We start from the raw sequence: 22,965 nt of genomic DNA on the forward strand, positions 1-22,965 counted from the left end.
ATTCCTAACCTTCCCCAATGCCCCACGAACTGAAACCACGTCGGCTGTCTGTCGGATGGGGACGATAAGCTAGACACCCGCCGCCCCCCCCCCTTTCCACTTCCCCTAGTGCTATTCCATAGAGGAAAGCTGTGCACTAGCACCGTTTCTCCCTCTCCCTCTCCCCCCTCCCCTCCCCTCTCAACACGAAAAAAGGTAACGACAGGGGGTATCTAACTGAGGCAAACAGGCAATTTCAGTCAGCAGAAAAAACTCACTAGTGCAAAAAACACCAACATATGTGTAGGCTAATACATCTTTGGCCAACGAATGGGCACCAATAAGAGTAAAGAAACAGCTAGAAATTGTAACGTTGCTTATAGCTTCGTTGTTTCATATGAACTCTGTGCTCCATACTCCAATCGATATTTGTCTTCCTTCTGTTATTTTTAATTTGTTTATTTATTGCCAGCCGAAGTGGCCGTGCGGTTAAAGGCGCTGCAGTCTGGAACCGCAAGACCGCTACGGTCGCAGGTTCGAATCCTGCCTCGGGCATGTATGTTTGTGCTGTCCCTAGGTTTGTTAGGTTTAACTAGTTCTGAGTTCTAGGGGACTAATGACCTCAGCAGTTGAGTCCCATAGTGCTCAGAGCCATTTTTTTGTTTATTTATTATTGTCGTTAATAGCAATTTATACTTATACCAGTTTCTGATTTCCCCCAGACTGTTGAATGATGCCTAGAAATGGCGAAACGCGTCAAGTGTGAAGATTGAAAAAACCTATCTTGTGCAACCAGCACTGCTTTTTCTGTATCTACAGATGTATTACTGTTTCTGTAATAGTGCAACCGCGGTAGTTATGGATTGGAGTGATTTTGACAGAGAATGTACACTGAAAACCGCTCTGTGTAGGAATGATTAGCTCTGAGGTCTTATTGGAAACTCGCTGATTCACTCGCAAGCACCACCGCCATGTGACAGTCACTGATTTCTTGTAAACTCAGAGATTTAGCCGCAGTCTTCAACACCATGTGACGACAGTGTACATGGACCGGTTTAAGTACGCTAAAATGGCTGACATGCATCTGGTTACAGGTCTGTGAACGGAAATGGACGAGCTGCAGTGAGAGAGTATTGACGGCACCTTCCCAACTGACTGGTTCTACAACACCAAACAATCGGACGTCGGCAAACAGGCACATTCCGTGAGCAAGTATGCATGATGCAGGTCAGAATGGAACAGTGCGAACTACCGAAGTGGAAGACGAGATTCTGCTAGATACTGAAGAAACTCCATCTTAAAATACACGGCGTATTACACACATCCTTGGCGTTATGCACAGCCTAGTGTGGGATATGTTACACGACAAGCAGCTTCTTCCCATCAATCTCCAACGCGTGGCAGCTATAGCATCTGAAGATTTTCCCCAACGCGTGCAGTCCGCACAACGGTTTTTACAACAGGCTGTCCTCCACACATTACATCTGGCCGAGGTTCTGTACACTGACGTGGCTTTGTTTAGTCCTGAAGGCTGTTTCAGTATCCACAATTCAATAGTTTTGTCACATGTGAATCCACGAGGTACTCGACCTCGTGCTCATAAACAACGACTAGTTGATGTGGAGGCCGGCATTCTCGGAGATACGTTGACTGGATATCACATTTTTCCATTTCGCCTCAGCGGACGGAGATATTGCATCTTTGTGGAACGTATGTTGCCAGAACTGGTGGAGGATGTAACTCTGAATATTAGACAAAGGATGTCCTTTCAGCACGATGGGGCGTCAGCCCATTTCAGCACTGCTAAGAGAAACTGTTTGAGAGCCGCCTTCGGAAATCGACGGATCGCCCGATATGGTCCCGCGGCGTGGTCTCCCGGTTCACCTGATCTCAAGTGTCTGGATTTCTTACTCTGAGGACGTATGAAGCACCTGGTGTATGAAACCATTCTGGAGACAGAGGAAAACCCCGTCGCTAGAATTGTCATCGCTGCTGGCACCATTGCGGACATGCCAGGAAACTTCGAACGGACACGACAGTCAATGTGCCGACGATTCTCTGCGTGCATACCGACCAAAGGTCGCGCTTTCGAGCATCTCCTGGGAGTGTCCCAACTATAAGCTTGCATTGATGCATGCCTGTATTCGTCGTGGCATACTATCCGCAAGTTCTTCAAGGCACTGTTGCTCCAGATTTTCCAACTCATCAATGGCGATACGGCGTAGGTCCTTCAGAGAGGTTGGTGGGTCACGTCGTCCGTAAACAGCCCTTTTTGATCTATCCCAGGCATGTTCAATAGGGTTCATGCCTGGAGAACATGCTGGCCACTCTAGTCCAACGATGCCATTATCCTGAAGGAAATCATTCACAAGATGTGCACAATGGGGGCGCGAATTTTAGTCCATGAAGACGAATGCCTCGCCAATATGCTGCCGATATGGTTGCACTATCGGTCGGAGGATGGCATTCAAGTATCGTACAATTGTTACGGTGCCTTCCATGACCACCAGCGGCGTACGTCGGCCCCACGTAATGCCACTCCAACACAGCAGGGAACCTCCACCTTGCTGCACTCGCTAGACAGTGTGTCTAAGGCGTTCAGCCTGACCGGGTTGCCTCTAAACATGTTTCCGACAATTGTCTGGTTGAAGGCATACGCGACACTCTCCGGTGAAGAGAACGCTTTGCCAATCCCGAGCGGTCCATTCCTCATGTTGTTGGGCCCATGTGCAGTGCGCTGCATGGTGTTGCGATTCCAAAGATGGACCTCGCCATGGACGTAGGGAGTGAAGTTGCACATCATGCAGCCTATTGCGCACAGTTTGAGTCTTAACAGGACGTCCTGTGGCTGCACGAAAAGCATTATTCAACATGGTGACGTTGTTGTCAGGGTTCTTCCGAGCCATAATCCGTACGTAGTGGTTATCCACTGCAGTAGTAGCCTTTGGATGGCCTGAGCGAGGAATGCCATCGACAGTCCGAACAACATCGCTTTGATTTACTCTGAGACACCTGGACACTTCCCTTGTTGGGAGCCCTTCCTGGCACAAAGTAACAGTGCCGACGTGATCGAGGCGCGGTATTGACCATCTAGGCATGGTTCAACTACAAACAACACGAGCCGTGTACCTCCTTCCTGGTGGAATGACAGGAACTGATTGGCTCTCGGACCCCCTCCCTCTAATAGGCTCTGTTCATGCATGGTTGTTTACATCTTTGGGCGGGCTTAGTGACGTCTCTGAACAGTCAAAGGGACCTGTGTCAGTGATACAATATCCACATCCAACGTCTATCTCCAGTAGTTCTGGGAACTGGGGAAGTGCAAACGTTCTTTGATATTGTATATTTGTTTTGATGTTCTCTACTTCCTGGCCGGCCGCGGTGGTCTCGCGGTTCTAGGCGCGCAGTCCGGAACCGTGCGACTGCTACGGTCGCAGGTTCGAATCCTGCCTCGGGCATGGATGTGTGTGATGTCCTTAGGTTAGTTAGGTTTAAATAGTTCTAAGTTCTAGGGGACTGATGACCACAGCTGTTGAGTCCCATAGTGCTCGGAGCCATTTTTTTGAATCTCTACTTCCTGTATTAATCTGAGCAAACAGTTTCAGAACATCCTGTGTACTTTGCCACAGCCATATATCATTTCATGTACCCCTGCAGTGAGGAAAGTACTGTCGCCTGGAAAGCATTCTAAAAACCGTAGTAACATGTTGTGATCACCAGAAGTGAACTGTGTCAATAACGAATAAAAATGTGCATGTTTAAGTATGTAAATGTGCTATCAATGACAAAATATTATTTTGGAACGAGAAAGGTCTACACCATTACCGGTTTTGAACATAAAAATATTAATAACAAATGTATTTGTGTAACGAATAACAAAGACTTGATATAGTCATGGAATTTCTATGTTAGTATGGGCCAAAGACTTGGGTGAATAAAATTATCACATTGGTGTCAGCCCTCTAACGTACTAGACGCTTTTTTACGAGGTTGCTTCCGAACTCACGAATATGTTAATTGTTTTAAGATTTTTTCACAATACATGCATAAAAAGTATTTGTACTTTTAATCTCATTTCGTACCTCTACCTCCACATGAATAAAATTAAATGGAAAAAATTATTGATAAAATTCAAGTTATTATCATTGGCCCTCTGCCAGTCTTTTGTTGTAATGGTGCATTGGCAGCCATTTTATGAAATATAATTAATCACAGGATTTTCGGGCTCCACCCACAAGATAACAAGAAAAATAATTTCAATATTTTTCTATCAGGAAAGGAAAATGTTTTTTGCAGAAAAGTTTTCATTAAATATACACGACAAACCCCAAGACAATAAATAATAATACGAGGCTGAGGCTTGCTTATGAGTAAATTGCCGACAGGTAAAATATCTGGTTTTCACCGCCGCATTATTCAAATCATAATTAGCAGTTAAAAGGTCAGTGTTTAACAAAGAGCCGGCCGGGGTGGCCGAGTGGTTCTAGGCGCTACTGTCTGGAACCGCGCGGCCGCTAAGGTCGCAGGTTCGAATCCTGCCTCGGGCTTGGATGTGTGTGATGTCCTTAGGTTAGTTAGGTTTAAGTAGTTCTAAGTTCTAGGGGACTGATTACCTGAGAAGTTAAGTCCCATAGTGCTCGGAGGCATTTGAACCATTTTTTTTAACAAAGAATTCACGTACCTTTGAGAATAATAGTGCAGCTACTTAGGTGATTATATCGTGTCTCTCTCTCTCTGCAACAATATTTATTTATCAGGCATTAACTACAGTTTTAAACAAACCACGCGCATTTTTGGACTAGTCGTGTGTGTTGACCGCGTAAGTAAGTTGTTGCAACCCAGCATAGTGCCTTTACTCAGAATTACTTGCCTGCGTAGCAACGTTGATGATTGTTAGTGTATACTCAGCCGCTACCACGAGCGTGCGAAATATACGCAACGTCACGACTTATAAATCCAAAAGTAACAAACGGATACCTTCTACGAAAAAACTAGGGATGGAGGGAGGGAGGGAGGGAGGGAGGGAGGGAGGGAGGGAGGGAGGGAGAGAGAGAGAGAGAGACGTTCAGTCACGCCCGTATTTCATTGTAAGAAGTGTTGTGTGTTGACTCAAAAACGTAGTCCATGAAACATTATTCCGAGGCACTCTGTATATGCTGTCAATTTAGAAAGGGACGGTAAACTCTCAGAATGAGCAGTAAGTTCTTAGTTGTTCTTGTTTGTTTTATTATTACTACTACTGCTTCGTTTCAAGGTACCATTTATAGAACGGTAATTCAGCAGTTGGCAATCAATGTTTACCAAAGGAAACACAGTTTTGATCGCAAGCTCTCACTGTCACCGATGCTGAATGTACACAGAGTGCTCGGAGCAGCTGGCTTCTTTGCTTGGTAAAGGTGCGAAAAGGACGCTAGATACTTGTTTGTATTGGCAGGTTTCCTATAAACTCTGTGCTCTGGAGTATTGTCAGGTCTTCTGTAGCACTACACATCTAAAAACAGGAGGTACACCTCACTCTCCATCTCCATGGCGATGCTGATTTTCGTATAAATGATGTTCGGAAAGTCATGTAATTTATGAAGCTCTTTTCTGTTGTGCTCCATAGAGCAAAGTTGTCATCCACATAGAGCCACAAGGTGGTTATAGTTCCACATTACTTAAAGTCGTTTGTTCGAAAAGCTCTATAAAAATGTTAGCTGCCCATCGCACCGTTCATACAATTTCCCGGTTTATTCAGAATAACTCGACCTCCACTTTTTTCGCCTGTCTCACTGTCTCAAAACTGCGCCCTCAGGGAGACGGCGCCCAGCGCACGCGCCCCGACAGCCATACCGCAGTTACATCACTGCGCAGACGCACTTCCGAGGAACTTCCCAACCATCTGCAATGTACAGACCCTTAAGAGCTGCTACTTGTCCACGACAATAGTTCGTCTAACACAACTAAAATATATGGGGCATCCTGGAGGGTGGAACACTTTAATAAACAACTGCCATCGTCAGTATATATATATATATATATATAATGTCGCGGTATCTCCAGACAACTATTCACATCTGTGCGTATCACCAGTTAAAACCCATTTTGAACAAAGGAGGAAGATTAGGGTTTAACGTCCTGTAGACGTCACTTGCTGTGGAGAACATGATATAATAGGACAAGGACTAGGAAGGAAAACGGCCATGTCATTACCCAAGAAAGCATTCCGCCATCTGAAAACTAGAGATAACCTAAATCTGGACGGAAGGATGCGGATCTGAGCTACTATTCTTTTGAATCAGAGTCCAGTATCCCAAGTTCCATCTCGCCCAGTGCCGACTTTTCTAACTACAGTATTTTCTGATTTTTGTAAATAATATCAAATAGCATTGCACTGCATTTCAATGTTTATAGCTAATTATTTTTATACTGCACTTATTTCTTTCTCGCATTTTTATACTTGTTGCCAAAAGTCAGCAAATTTAGAGCTTTAAATAATTTAACGAAGCAAGAAGCAACCGATAGTAGATTGGGCTGGTGTGGAACGGAGAAAGGAATATCTTTAACACTAGTTTTGCTGCAGAATCCTTTAATATATTCTCAGTTCTAATATTGTAAATATCCTTGAGAGGGAAAAGCTGCTGTCCACAAATCAGCACAGATTTAGAATGCATGGCTTCTGCGCAACTCAGCTTGTCCTTTTCCCACATGATATCCTGCAAACCATGGATGAAGGACAACACACAAATCCAATATTCCTAGATTTCCGTAAAGCATTTGGCACGGTGCCAAACTGCTCACTGGTAACGAAGGTACAAGCATACGAATAGGCTCCGAGAAGTGAGTGGCTCCAAGACTTCTTTAGCAATGGAACCCAGTATGCTGTCCTCGAAGGCGAGTGTTCATCAGAAGCACGAGTATTGTCAAGAGTGCCCCAGGGAAGTGTGGGAAGACCGTTTTGGCAGAAGGGGTAAGCAACATTCTGCGGCTGTTTGCTGATGATGCTATCGTGTAGAAGGATTCAAGATGACATATTTCGAGTTGGTTTGATAACTAACAGATAGCTCTAAATGCAGAAATATGTAAATTAATGCAGATGAGTAGGGAAAACAAATCAATCATGTTAAAGTGCAGCATTAGTGGTGTGCTGCTTAACACAGCTACGTCAATTAAATAGGTCGATATGAAGTGGAATTAGCAGCTAAGGATTGTAGTAGAGAAAGTGCATGGTCGACTTCGGTTTATTGGAAGAATTTTAGGATTGGATTGGATTGTTTTGGGGAAGAGACCAAACAGCGAGGTCATCGGTCTCATCGGATTAGGGAAGGAAGGGGAAGGAAATCGGCCGTGCCCTTTCAAAGGAACCATCCCGGCATTTGCCTGGAGCGATTTAGGGAAATCACGGAAAACCCAAATCAGGCTAGCCGGGTGCGGGATTGAACCGTCGTCCTCCCGAATGCGAGTCCAGTGTGCTAACCACTGCGCCACTTCGCTCGGTGAAGAATTTTAGTTAAGTGTGATTGATCTGTAAGGCGGATCGAATACAGAACACTAGTACGACCCATTGTTCTGTACTGTTTGGTTGGTTTAAAGGATGGGGTGGGGGGGGGGGGGCAAACTGCTACTGGAGATGCTTCGGGAACTCAAATGGGACTCTGTGGAGGGAAGGTGACGTTCTTTTAGAGTAGCACTACTGAGAAAATTTAGAGAACCGGCTTTTGAGGCTGACTGCAGAAAGATTCTACAGCCGCCAAAGTACATTTCGTGTAAGGACCACGAAAATATTAAAGAGATTATGACTCGTTCGAAGCCATATAGACAGTCGTCTTCCCTAGCTTTATTTGAGAGTGGAACAGGAAGGGAATTGTCTAGTAGTGGTGTGCGATACCCTCCGCCACGCAGCATACGGTGGCTTGCGGAGTATGTATGTAATGTAGGGTTAGATATTAGCTTTCGTTCACTGTAGAGGTGAGTAACATTTCGTCATCGGGGTGGCAATAATCGATAATCTTTCGAGAAAAGCATGTTAGGACTTTTTTCATGGAGCGTAAGAAACCTACCGAGAATCTGACACTCGACGACTTGTGATTTAGGCACTGGTTCTCCTGAACACGTGTCGAAATTAGGAGTTTAAATCCACATCCGTAATTATTAGGGCCCGGATTTTAATTACCTAAAAACAGTGAAATATGTAAGCATTTATGACCTAAAACTTGATCTTAAAAATAAAATATGACTTAATAGAAGTTTATTTAAAGCATTCTTGTTTGTTTATTTAATTTTTTATCCACCATAAAGTAATACAAAATCCACTTCTCAAAATACTGTAAGTATAGTTCTTTCTTTCTGTAGGGTTTGTGGCTAATTTGCACCACGTCAGGGTAATTTGATCGCACCTCTTCGGCAACTCTGCGCAACGCATGTGCAAGGAAAGTGGCGTACACCATAATGGGGTAGAGAATCTGAAGCCCTTCGGCTGCTTTAGCCACATATGAAGCAACATCTGTTACAAGCAGCAAAACATTGTCTTTTTTCACACCATCCGGCCACAGTAGCTTCAGAGAGTTGTCAAACAAAAAAAAGCAGTCGTCAAATTGTTTACTCTATCGAGAGCTTCACACGGTAGTAGGAACATATCTCCAGGGCCATCAACTTTTAGAGCACCAACAACAACATTTGCAATATATCGCCCACTAACATCCGTAGTTTCATCTATCGACAGCCAGATCTTTTGCTCAGCAATAGCAATTCGTATTTTGTTGAGCGCATCATTGGAGCATACGGATAAATAGTTCTTTCTCAGTGTAGATGCATCTGGAACTGGATGTGTTGTATACTTCTCCAAGAACCGTCTGAAGCGAGGATTCTTCACCGTTTCCAATGGGATGTTGCAGGACACCATCATCTCACACAAATCCTTGCAGAATGATTGCACGGTTGACGATTTACCTGTCTGTTCAAAAAATGGCTCTGAGCACTATGGGACTCAACTGCTGAGGTCATTAGTCCCCTAGAACTTAGAACGAGTTAAACCTAACTAACCTAAGGACATCACAAACATCCAGGCCCGAGGCAGGATTCGAACCTGCGACCGTAGCGGTCTTGCGGTTCCAGACTGCAGCGCCTTTAACCGCACGGCCACTTCGGCCGGCCCTGTCTGTTCAAATAACAGCGTTTGCCTGCTCTTATTTTCAGCACTTCGTTTCACACAGCTGCTGTGTTTAGCGGTATTACAGTGTTGTTGCACATTAAAGCGCTTTTCTGCAGTAACTTTAATTTCACACAGTTTACAAAATAATATTTTCCCTCAATACTAAAGAACTTCTCCCTAAATTCTCGAACATATCCTCGCAACTTCACGCTGTCGGAGCACTTTACTTTAGGCATGTTATTACGGTATGATTATTACGGTAGAAGACGCCTTTGTTGGCTCTGAGAGACTATAGTCGACTCTGCGCAACGCGAAACGACTGTTGTGGTACACCGATTTTCTACTACAGTCCTGAGAAATAAAGCTGTGTACTAATTTACCTGTCTGTCTTTCATAATAACACGTTAAATATTGTCTCGTGAGCAAGATATTCCTTTTCTTAGTCGTGTGTCCCGTAAGATACGAGAAAAACGGTATATGCATTTTTGGCAAAAGTTGACGGAAATATGACCTATTATATTAAAAGTTAGCCGCAATATGACCTATTACCAAAATTTGTTGAAATATGACGATGCACAATCAAAATACATTTTACGACATTAAAATGCCTAGATTTGTGTATAAATTATTCTAAAATTCGCCCTATAGTTCAGAAAAAAAAATATGACTTGCCATTAAATCCAGGCCCTAGTAATTATGCAAATGGTTCATTCTGGGAGAAGTGACACTGATATACAGTATTCACCTAACGACATGGCTAACGAGTTTTGTAAATATGACACATTATTGGTTATTTAGCAGTCGAGCTTTCCTTTTTTACAATATTTCGACGACTGCCAGTCGAAGTGCTACGTACAGGAATCTGATGCGTGATCTACCTCGAGATTCTAACCAGACTCTACGTACGCTATTGTTGAGTAGCGCATCTATTTAAAGTAGATTTCGACGTACGGCACCACCTATGACTTTCATGAGCACTTGTTTCCGTGCTCGTGCCGTTATTCCACAAAAGTTGTGGAAGATGAAGACGAAATAATGTACAAGATGAGTGATAATGTCAGAATCGCTGTAAGCAACAAAATATCTTAACATTGACAGCTGGGAGACGAAGCTTAACCCGACAGGCATGGTCTGGCGCTCTAAACTGATACTGCTAAATCCACGTGGCGTTGGGTTCGAGGTCATCGTGATATCAACCATTCAACAGATGAGGCCACTAAACTGGGCTGTCTTTCCAGTACAAGTCGGCAGCAAGAAGTAGGTCGCGCGTCGGCAGGAGATGTAATTCTCGCATTTCCTGCTGGTTTCATCATTTACATAACGACTTCGTTTGAATCTCTGTGAGACAGAAGTCGTGGGGGTAGCGATATGCAAAAACACAGATGACGCTAGAGTCTCATACGCACGGTTTAAGAAGGCAGTGCATTGTCGGAGCTGTCATTTATACTCACATGAAAAGGTTTCCGATGTGATTATGGCCGCACAGTGGAAATTAAGACTTTAAACACGGAATAGTAGTTGGAGCTAGACGCATGGGACATTCCATTTCGAAGTAATTAGGAAATTTAGTATTCCGAGATCCACAGTGTCAAGAGTGAACCGAGATACCCAATTTCAGACATTAACCCTCACCACGGACAACGCAGTGGTCGACGGACTTCACTTAACGACCGAGAGCAGCAGCGTTTACGTAGAATATTCAGTGTTAACAGACAAGCAAGGCTGCGTGAGATATCCGCATAAATCAATATAGGACGTACGAGCGTATCTGTTACGACAGTGCGGCAAAATGTGGCATTAATGGGCTGTGGCAGCGGACGACCGATGCGAGGACTTTTGATAACAGCACATCGTCTGCAGCGCTACTTCTGGGCCCGTGACCATATCGGTTGGGCCCTAGACGACTGGAAAACCGTGGCCTCGTCACATGAGCCCCGATTTCAGTTGTTAAGAGGTGATGGTAGGGTTCGAATGTGGAGCAGATCCCACGAGCCCATGGACCCAAATTGCCAACGAGGCACTGTTCAAGCTGGTGATGGCTCCATAATGATGACGGCTGTGTTTACACGGAATAGACTGCGTCCTCTGGTACAACTGAACCGATCATTGCCTGGAAATGGTTTTGTTCGGCTACTCGGAGACCATCTGATGCCATTCATGGAGGGTAACTATGTATAATGTCATCATGCCACAGTTTCTCGCGATTGGTTTAAAGAACATTCTGGACATTTCGAGCGGATGATTTGCTCACCCGGATCGCCCGATATGAGTCCCATCTAACATTTATTGGACATAGTCGCGAGGACAGTTCGTATACAAAATCACGCACCGGTGGTACTTTCACAATTATGGACGATTGTAGAGGCAGCACGGCTCAGTGCATGTGCAAGGACTTCCAACGGTTGGTTTGTCCATGCCACGTCGAGTTGCAGCACTAAGCCGGGTAAAAGGAGGTTCGATACTAATAGGAATGAAATTACAACGAAATGAATACCCTTAGCTGCATACAGGCGTTGATATAAGTCAACGGGGTCAGTTGAAACTGTATGCCCCGACCGGGACTCGAACCCGGGATCTCCTGCTTACATGGCAGACGCTCTATCCATCTGAGCCACCGAGGACACAGAGGATAGTGCGACTGCAGGGACTTATCTCTGGCACGCCTCCCGTGAGACCCACATTCTCAACTTATTGTCCCACACTATATTCATAGTGCCTCTGCCCATTATACTCATTACTGGCGGCTTTACTGCCGATTCCTGTAAGAGTTCGGGCACTGTTGGTGCATCCACACAGAAGAAGATGGTCAAATGGCCGGTGAGCCTTAGCTGTATATATATGAAGATGGTATCTGTTCTTTCGGACATGTCTGAAAGAACAGGTACCATCTTCATATATACTAATAGGTATCCCACGACTTTTGTCACATCAGTGTCCAGCTGAGTCGGCGAGATCCCTGGCCGCCGTGTGGTGGGCTAGGCACGACTGCTTCGCACGTCTACCTCAAGCCGTCATTTATCGCTAGCAGCCATTTGCGCTACACAGTTGAGAAGTGGCAACAGCACTGCCAGATATATCTTGCATCATCTTTCGCCAACTCTGATACAAGTAATTTGTTCCCTTCTGCTCGTACTGAAGCGAAGCAGATGGCTCAAGACCAATTACATTGTCCTCAGGATCACCTGTTAAGCTTTAAGCATCTATCTGGGAAAGTGTGTTATTAGATTATGATAACATTGATAGAGGCGGCGCCGACTTAAGAGACAGGATGAACATTTGGACTGACGATCAGATCCCAGCATTTCCAACCAGATTTAGATTTTTCATGGATTCCCTAAATAACGCAAATGACAGTATACTTCCTTTGAATAGGACACAGCCTATTTCCTGCGCCATCCTCTCTTAGTCCAAGCTAGTGTTCTGTTTTCACTGAACTCATCATAAGATATTGAAACCTTTTCTTCCTTATTTTAGAGTCTAATACCAGTTCAATTTTCTGATGGTTCTTTCAATATCCTTCAAATGAGAATGTTCTGCTTGTAATAACCTATCTACACACTAGGCAAAGAACTTTGACTTCCACCCAACGTACCTTGTTAGTAATTACCATCTGCATCGACAGTAATACACCAACAGTGCGAGCCGGCCGGAGTGGCCGAGCGGTTCTAGGCGCTTCAGTTCGGACCCGCGCGACCGCTCCGGTCGCAGGTTCGAATCCTGCCTCGGGCATGCATGTGTGTGTGATGTCTTTAGGTTGGTTAGGTTTAAGTAGTTCTAAGTTCTAAGGGACTGATGACCTCAGATGTTAAGTCCCATAGTGCTCAGAGCCATATGAACCAACAGCGCGTATTATTGTTAACTTATGTAACATTCAGTTAAGGGTCCTTGTATGCTATCCTTACCACCGTCTCCCTCACCCCCGAAAATGATTTCTCAGGCTGCTGTTCCTCCCGTGATCAACTGCACGATGGAAATCATACTAAATTGCAGGGTTCTAATGCTGATGGAACTGGGTTAAATATTACGGTGCAAACTTGGCGATCTCTGCATATGCAGCTTAGAATCCCAATTAAACCCCTAGTTTTCCAGGGAACCGTTCACGATCTTATCGTCTACAAGTGTGAAGGATTTGAACAGAAAAGGCAGTCAATAACATCGATTCGTGGCTTTCGAACAACTGATTAATGCTCAACTGCAACAAAATGAATCGCATACCGTTTCTGGCACCGAACTTCTCCAAAAGTGAAATTTCTTTGTCCCAAAGTGGTCAACCAGTGGAGTCGACCATTTAAAATAGTTAGACTCAGAATAAATTGAAGGCTTTCTTGGAAGTATCGCTTTCGCAATATGGTGTAGTAACTGAATGCTACCATATGTATCTTCACTGTAAGAATGATCTCCACTGGGACACTGAAACGCGTGGGTTTGTTTACTTTCACTCCGTTATCTGTTATGGGGTTATATTTTTGGGGAGCTCTGTCTACTCATCAAGAATATTCTTAGCCTGGAGAAGCGCTGTCTGGCTGATCTGCGGTGTCGACGCGCGTACTTCGTGTACCCTGTTTTTCAGATGTGGGATGCATTGTTGAGAATACTGACTCAATCAGAAGAAACTGCAACATTCATTCTTTCATTCAGCAAATATTAGAATCATAAATAATGTGCACTTGGGTAATAATTTAAGTATTGTACAGAAATGTGTACTCTGTTCACCACGTTTCATTTCCAATAGGCTTCCAGCAGAACGGGAAAAATTGACTGATAAACCGTCAAATCCGAGCTGAAAGATTTCCTTGTGATCCATACCTATTCTGTACAGGAGCTCCTCGCAGCAGGTGAGAACTCTACTCTGTAATTTGTAATTTATTCGAAAATTCTCAATTTAGTTTCGAGTTTTATTCTCAATTCAGTTTCGAGTTTCATTAATTTTTGTAAGTTTTCTAATGATTATTGCGTAAACCATGTACTGACTCGTTCAGTGACCATGTAGCTATGGTTGGCATGGTACAATTGAAACCGATATATAAATAATGATCCTGCTCACCAGACAATGCTCCATCGTCTTTGTGTCCAAACAAAATCTACGTATTGCTTATGAAATGTGCTTGTCAGGTTATCGATTGTGATAGTTGGACGTCAAATTTACCGGTGCCTCCGAAACAGTTCGAAAAACATAGACCTGATTTCACACATACTTATAGAAAGTTTGCGAACATTTTGAAGGAATAGATCCTTCTGAATTAGGTGTTAAACAAGGCAGAGTCTCCCAGGCAAGTCTTACGTATCTTCTCCAACCATATAGCCAAATAAAATGGAAATGCATCTCCAGAATTCAATGTGGACGGAAAATTAGTCACACGTATGCTTCAAAACGGAAACAGCTTGACCAACGGACGCTTCCTTTCTCTCTTGTTTATCAGTAATTTGTCTGGGAAAAGGCGAAGTTTAATTTGTGGGGATCTCGCAGTCTCCTGTTAGAGAAAAAGGTCATTGTTGGCGGTATAACTGTATGATACATTAGACAAAAATGCGTAAGAACATGAGTAACAACTGCAGGAGAGAAAAGAAAATGTACCTAGCTTTTCTTACCGCTCTCATTAATTAGAAATCAAAGCACTCCTTCCAAATACTAAAGAATAATCCAGAAACCAGAGGCTGCGAGATCGAATACACCTGTCACTTGTGATCGTTAAACTGTGACGTAGCTGCACGTCACCAATCAGTACCTGGTATAGCGTCATGCTCAAATAACAGTGGTCCGAAACAGTGGGATGCAATCCAAGTCAGACTCATTCTGGCTTTCTGTACACCTATCCGTTGGCATAAAACACATGCTGTGTATAACAACACAACAGTTGCTAAGTGAGTTTTAAAAAGCGTAGCAGGGTCATTTTGTGCTGGTATAAAATTGACAACTGTGTTTTGTTAGAGTCGTTTTAGTAACATTTCAATAACTTGACGAATTTTGACCTGTGCAACGATAATGACAGCACGAAATTGTTAATTGGTGCTGATATGTCTGTAAGGTCAAAATGAAAGGAGTGAAGAAAATACTACACCACTGATATTTACTGATATGCCTCAAAAAAGCCATCGTAATGATTTGGATAGCTTGCAGGCTGACTGCTCTTCCTAAATAATTTGATTCACCTTTTCGAGTCAACTGAGTCGGCTGTTGCGATAGCAACAACATGAAGGGCGACTGTGGAATGATAATGGCGACAGTTTTATCTTCGTGTGAAGATTCATGTACCAGCACGGAGGGAAATGGTTTAGAAGGAAGGAAGGAAGAAAGACGAGTCTAGCGTCCAGTCAACACCAGTAAAGGTCTTTCAGTTTCTCAACCTGCCAACTGGGAAGAAAGTACTTGTTTGCAGCCTTATTTAATGAAGTATGCGTGCACACATCTTCAGCGATTTAGTCAAACTGGAGGATAACTGAACCACGATTGCTGGACGGGGCCCTTGCATCCCGCTCTTCATAACTGCGTGGCCCATGTTCTAACCACTGTGCAGGTTAGAGAATAATTCGGTTGCAACTTTGAACATCGTTGGTGTAATAACTGTAGCAGTAACAAGTTACCTCAGCAACCTGCTATGGAATTCATGATGGTGACACAGTAGCCATATTCCACAAAGACCGCAGGATACGAAGGAGAACACTAATACCATTGAAGACTGGGCTTACAAATTAAAATGAAGCATCTGTGGAATAACAATTTTAGAGGCTATTTGGTCATACTGAAATATTGCCATTATTGGTGATACACGCACGACTGTGTACCTCAAAGAATCTCCTTTGATTCTCGAAAGTTATCATCCATTTCAGAGACTAAGCGAGGCGGCGTAATGGTTAAATAAAACAACTCGCTTTCGGGAGGACTGGGCTTCGGATCCCCATATGGCTATTCAAATTTTCCATTTGACTTAGGTTTCCTGAATAGCTTAATCTGATTGCCAGGATATTACCGTTGAAAAGGACTTGGCCGATTACTGTCCTCAACGCTAATTCGTGTTCCAGTGACATCGTCGACAGGAAGAAACACCATAATCCTCCATCCTTGATCTGTCATAAAATGCAGAGGACTCTGAACACATGGCTCAAGTGTAATATGACAGATTGGCGTTTTCGGTAGGTACAATATTCCAGTCGACTTTTTTAAAACTGATACGATGTACTAACTAGTTATGGAGACGGTGCAGACTCATTGCCAGAGTGGAGTATTTCTTGGACCACGTGCAACTAAACATCGTGGTAGCAGCCGAAATAAAGTAAAATTAGGCATACATTAACTCCCACAATCCTAGCGCCTAGCAGTGGCTCGAAAACTTTTTAATGATACAATAAATCTTATCGAATTAAAAAGCGACTGGTTGCTCACTTTTTAATCACAGTGACATTTCGTCATCTTCAACCGATGTAATGAACAACGCGACAAAATATCCAGTTATGGTAGACTGGAAATTCATGACTACTTAACATCAAAAGGATCGCCATGTTCATACATATGAGCTGAATTGAGAAAGCAACATTCGCATCCTACTCAGCAACAAACTTAATACGTTCTTGAGGAGAAAACATTTCTTTATTTAACTAAGTTAGTTTCAGTGAGTTTGAAGCTTTCCATCTAAGTAAAAGTTTTAATAATTAGTTTATGAACGTTACAACAAGGAGAACTACGAGAAAGCCATTTTTGCAGCGCAAAGCGTTGCAATTGTTTGTACAACAATTACTTTCCTGAGCTGAACACGAACGTACCAGCATAGAGGGCTGCGGGGGAACATCTGGATGGCTCCTTCATCTCGTCGTCAGCAGACTTTCTGACGGGGCTGTACTTCACCCCGTCCGCCGTGATGTGATTTTCCGACATGTTGCTGGCTCGCGAAACAACGTCTACAGTCCGGACCGCGCACAGGGACGACAACACACACGTCCGCTCCCCTCAGCTGACCGCCGAGGACTGAGCGCTGATAAATACGTGCCTACCCAGGCCACGGCAACACACGGCGTCGACTGCGCATGCGCCAGGCATGCAGCGGCAAAAACGACACGGTTCCGCGTCACGCCGTTCTGTCTCTACGCACGTGGCACCTGCCGAACGGTGTTGCTGGTGATGAATGAAGCATGCCGCGTGTTTCAAACGTTCCCGGAATCTCCATGTAACAGCTCGCAACCACTGTGTCTCTCGTGCATTTTTTCGGAAGTTGTGTCTCAATCCGAGCACGACCCGGCTTTACCAAACTGAGATTCCTTGTCCGTCATGTGGCAAAGAGCAGTCTCCCTGTGTACGACAGTCACAATTGAAGTCGAATTACTCTATTCAGCAATGTCTCGTGCGGTGCACCAAGAACTCCAAGACGGTATTCGGACACTTGCGAACGAGGTAATTTGCGACTCACGACATTGCTGTTTTTATCTACTTTGAAGGGTTGAGTACCATTGTCTCCTCCTCCTCCTCCCCTACCACCTTGCTCCTTGAATTCCTCTAGACGGTTGCACCTGCTTCGAAGGGATAAGACTACGCTGGTCGAAAGGCAAGTCCTTATGCTCACTTTTCTTCTGAAGTTACGAGTGTGACCATCAACATGAAAATTATTACACCGACCAAGGGCAGGCCTTCTATTTATTAAAGTTGTTACGCGAATCGTAAGGTGATGGAATGTAAATAAAGGTGCTGTTGCGTGGGTATGCTCACGTCAAAAATCTTGCAAGGGAAGGACGCATTCGAAGGAAGAAGAGATGTTTAACGTATCAGAACATCTCTGTGGACCACATAATGATGCTGCTCTGGAAATGGAGAAATAGTGGAGAGTATACAATAGGAAATTAAAAATCGAGAAAAATAAATCCAAAGCCCTCTAAGGTATCAGATGCTATGGGCATTAAATATATTAATTTTTTCGTTATATGTTTGTGTGAAAACATGTGATACTCCAGGCTTATTTGTTCTTGTATGACTTGTGTTCGGCGTCTTATCTGTCTGCACGGGAAGCAGAAGGTGATGCTATTGTGCAATTTACACTAATTGCATTTGACTTAAACGTGATCTGACTTGGTGTAATGTTATTAATACGAGGGTTGGAACTTAAACAGTGGCAACACTGCTGTGGAGACACTATGCAATGGAATCTACTATTGTCGCTGAAAGCAGATGTTGTCATACCTACCTTACCTCCGAACAATTGGACTCGCCCTTGCGTCACCGGCGTGCGCACAATCGAGGGAAAAACAGTCACTTGTGAGCGAGCGGTCTAACGTAACGGTGTCACTATGTTTTCGAAGCGGGAACAACGGAGTTTGATCAAGATTGAATGTGCCAGAGGTCGTACAGCACTACAGTGTCATCATGGTCTTAAAGAGGCGTGCGGGGAATAGGCATTGCCGTACAGAACACTAGCACGTTGGGTAAAAGCCTTGAACGAAGATCGGCAAACTGTGGCAAAGATGCATCGGGCAGGTGGTCCTAGCGTCTCTGAAGAAGACGTGTATTCTGTTGCCGCGTAAGTGGACTGTGGCCGGCCGCTGTGACCGAGCGGCTCTAGGCGCTTCAGTCTGGAACCGCGCGACCGCTAGTGTCGGAGGTTCGAATCCTGCCTCGGGCATGGATGTGTGTGATGTCCTTAGGTTAGTTAGGTTTAAGTAGTTCTAAGTTTCAGGGGACTGATGACCTCAGATGTTAAGTCCCATAGTGCTCAAAGCCATTTGAACCATTTGAGTGGACAGTGATCGACGCCATACGATCCGTGAGCTAGCCCACGAAACCAGATTAGCGCATACGACTGTGCTTCGTACCCTGAATGAACGCCTGGGCATACGAAAAATTGCATCACGATGGGTTCCGCATGACATGACGGAAACGCAGCAGTGGATGCGTTACGACGCTGCTCAGACGCACTTGGAGCGCTATGAGCGCGGAGAGGCTTTTCTTACGCCGTATCGTAACACTGGATTAGACATGGGCCACATCGTACGAGCCAATACTGAAACGCCAATCCAACGAATGGTGTCATTACGGGTCGTCGCTAAAGTTGAAAGTGCGTCAGAGCCCCAGTATGGTGAAAGTTATGGTGATTCTCGTGTACGACTGTGATGGTGTTATCTTAACGCATTGCGTTCCTCCACGGCAGACCGTCAATGCAAAGTATTACTGTTCGTTTTTGGAGCATCACCTGCGACCAGCTTTGTGAAAGAGGCGGCGACGCTTTCTACACAACCCACCCATCATTTTGGACGACAATGCGCGGGCGCATACAGCGCAAGCTGTACTGGGAAGTACTGTAGCATCCACCATACTCTCCTGACTTAAGTCCTTGTGACTTCGATTGAATTCCGAAGATGAAGGAACCACTTCGTGGTATTCGCTTCAGAACTGTTCCAGAGATTCGACAGTCAGTAGACCGCTCCATTCGCACCATCAACAGAACAGGCTCTGCTAACGGTACACTGCGCTATCCACATCGCTGGCAGCGGGTTCTACACAACGCTGGTGAGTACTTTTAAGGGCAGAAACAGGTGCTAACATGTAACTCTTTTGTATCGGTTGTGAAGAAATAGTTGCCTCTATTTAAGTTCCAACCCTCGTACTTCCTGTCCTAACCTTGTTGCTGAATATATGTTTCGATTGTTTAGTCGGAAGCGGAAACGATGTTGATGTTACTAATACATTGAGATGACAAAATTCACTGGATAGCGATATGCATATATATATATATATATATATATATATATATATATATATATATATATATATATATATGGCGGTAGCATCGCATACACAAGGTATAAAAAGGGAGCATTGGCGGAGCTGTCATTTGTACTCACGTCATTCATGTGAAAAGGTTTGCGATGTGATTACGGCCGTTCACCGGGAATTAACATAACTTGAACGCTGAATCGTAGCTAGACGCAAGGGACATTCCATTTCGGGAATCCTTACGGAATTCAATATTCCGAGATCCACAGTGTCAATAGTGTGCAGGGAATACCAAATTCCAGGGATTACGCCACCGAAAATGCAGTGGCCGATGGCCTTCAATTAACCACCGATCTCAGCGGCGTTTGCATAGAGTTGTCGGTGCTGACAGACAAGCAAAATTGCGTGAAATAACTGCAGAAAGCAATGTGGGACGTACGACGAACATATCCGTTAGGAGAGAGAGCTGCGAAATTTGGCGTTACCAGACGATGGCAGAAGATGAGCGACGTGAATGCTTTTGCTAACAGCACGCCATAGTCTGCAGTGCCTGGTCTGGTCTCGTAACCATACGGATTGGAAGCAAGGCGACTGGAAAACCGTGGCCTCGTCAGGTATATCCCAATTTCAATTTATGACAGGTGATGGTAAGGTTGAAGTGTCACGCAAACCCCACGAAGCAGTGGACCCAAGTTGTCAACAGATCACTATGCAAGCTGGTGGTGGATCCATAATGGTATGGGCTCTGTTTTCATGGAACGGACTGGGTCCTCTGGTACAACTGAACTGATCATTGACCGGAAATGGTTTTTGGAGACCATTTGTAGCCATTCATGAATTGCATGTTCCCAAAAAACGATGGGACCTTTATGGATGAAAACGCGCCATTTCACCTGGCCGCAATTGTTCTCGATTGGTTTGAAAAACATTGTGGATAAAATTTGGCCAACCCGATCGCTCAACATCATTCCTAGCGAGCGAACATTTACGAGACATAATGGAGAGTTCAGTTCGTGCACAAAATTCTGTACCGGCAGCACTTTCGCAGTTACGGACGGCTATCGAGGCAACACGTCTCAGTATTTCTGCAGGCGTCGTCCAACGACTTGTTGAGGACATGCCACGTGGAGCACGTCCTCGTAAAAGGAGATCCGGTTCGACAGCAGGAGGTAGTCCATGAATTTTGTCGCCTCAATGCACAGTAATGCTACTGATTGGCAGTCATTGCTGCGTCCATAAATGCTTACTGCATTATCAATAAAAGAACCTATGTCTTTTCCAGAATTTGGTTTTCGAAGCCCGACTGATTTAAAGAAATACAGCTCTTCTACGCTAATACTATCGCTGAAATATTTCAGTTTCTTTCCACCGTCATGAATAACTTTATTAGTACCGGATCAACAATGTGCTGATCCAGAGAAAATTCGTTCTCGTCATTAATATAATTCCTTTTTCTCTCCTTTTCTGTTAATCATGCTGAACAAATAACGTTTAATCATATACCAAGGTGGGAAGGAGAATTGTAAGAGGGAGAAGAAGACGACTCGAGAAGAAACTACGCAGTTACTCGAGATATACGTGGATCAAGTGGGAAATCTGCATAATCTGAAGCTTATGACTTTGTCGCAGGGATGCCAAACTAAGATTCTATGAAGAGGAAGTTGCGTCTCCAGCGGAATCAACTGCGGAGGAACCAACAAGTGCCCAAGAACTCTTATGAAACTGATCTTCGTGAAGATCACTAAAAATGGAACATCTTACTAGTTTTTTCTAGAAGACTATAGATTAGAGCAGAGAATAATCATGAAAATAAAGCATAAAAACATCTTCCCATTTCTTTCTGGATGGAACATTTAGGAGCAGCACCAAGCAGACTTAAGGACGCCCAAGTAACAAAACATGTTTCCTGCTGTATTTGCACCGCCCCTTAATAAGAACAAAGACACACATGTTCGCCTATTTCTTCTGCTTAAATAAGCTGTTCCTTAGCGGTGTCATAGATAAACGAACGTCGATTTTAAGGCAGCTGCGATATCGGCCCTTCGTCAAGTTCTCCTATCAAATGAAATAAGCGGATGTTATTTTCATATGAAGAAGACGTTTGGTGAAGACATCAAGTTCTCGGCCTAACTTAGCATTGACGCAAGAACGAAGTTTGAAGACTTCACGTCTGCATGTGTGTAAAACCGGAGGACGTAGGTAAAGAATGGCTTGAGATTCATGCACAAGCTCTCTCAGCTGTTTGGCTACTTTGTTGACAAATGGCTACAGAATGAGGATATCCCCTTAGCAACGTGGAACTGCTAAGGAAAAGACACCAACGACGAATACTGTTGAAGGGTGCCTCAACGAAATAAACAATATTATTGGAAACCCTCATCCTAGACTCACCTGTTTGATGGATTTCTTGAAAAAGGGAGCGGAGCACACAAACTGCATGTACATGAAGTTCGAGACGAGTCTTGAAGGGAAGAAGAAGAAGAAGAAGAAAAGAGAAGGAGAAGAAATACTTGAAGCTGGACGACACGATAGCAAGAACCGCAAAAAATTGTGAAGTGACTGGCAACATTAAGTCCTGCTTGAAAGCTGTTGCTATATTCAGAAACTAGACTAAGATATGTTAAAAAGTAAAGTGTTAAGAAGCTATGAAGACTACTCAGCCCTCGCAGATTATTTAGTTAAAAAATTAAGAATACTGTAGCAGCATTATCGGTGCTTAAAAGTAAGTTATTGTTGTCAATAAAATGTGGTGTTTTGTTGCATAAAAACGATGGACCCTTTTTAGGCTGATTTTAAACAGGCCAAATGGGAAATTTTCATTTATCATTTTGACAGTCCAAAGCCTGTCCAATGTGTGACAGGAATCAACCTTTATTAGCTGAAATAATTAGTGTTTCACGCCGCACAACACTCTCTCTAAATAGCTTAAGATGAAACTAGCTGCTCGTAGCTCGGTTCACTAGCGTTTAATCAATAAGAACTGAGATTTGGCTTGACGAAGTCAGCATTAAACCACGACCTGCAACAAATGATGGTGCCCAAGCAGGTGTTTTGGCTGCTGTCGCGGCTAATCCGCACATCAGTAACAGACAAATTGCGCGAGAATCGGGAATCTCAAAAACGTCGGTGTTGAGAATGCTACATCAACATCGACTGCGCCCGT

General features: G+C 44.1%; 1 protein-coding gene and 1 non-coding gene across 2 annotated transcripts in view; both read right to left on the reverse strand.

The window, feature by feature from the left end:
• The window catches only part of LOC126419020 (lysosome membrane protein 2-like), a 415,667-nt gene extending 398,608 nt beyond the window's left edge, over positions 1 to 17,059 (reverse strand). Inside the window, exon 1 of the mRNA XM_050086076.1 lies at positions 16,868 to 17,059. Within this exon, the coding sequence (XP_049942033.1) occupies positions 16,868 to 16,979 (112 nt within the window). The 5' untranslated portion in view covers positions 16,980 to 17,059. The remainder of the gene's footprint in view (positions 1 to 16,867) is intronic.
• On the reverse strand, positions 11,657 to 11,730 carry Trnat-ugu (transfer RNA threonine (anticodon UGU)). Its single transcript has one exon. It is a non-coding gene; the product is annotated as a tRNA-Thr (tRNA).
• Positions 17,060 to 22,965: the final 5,906 nt, after the last annotated feature.

The sequence above is a fragment of the Schistocerca serialis genome, chromosome 9, assembly GCF_023864345.2.
Source record: "Schistocerca serialis cubense isolate TAMUIC-IGC-003099 chromosome 9, iqSchSeri2.2, whole genome shotgun sequence".
Classification (NCBI taxonomy): Eukaryota; Metazoa; Arthropoda; class Insecta; order Orthoptera; family Acrididae; genus Schistocerca; species Schistocerca serialis.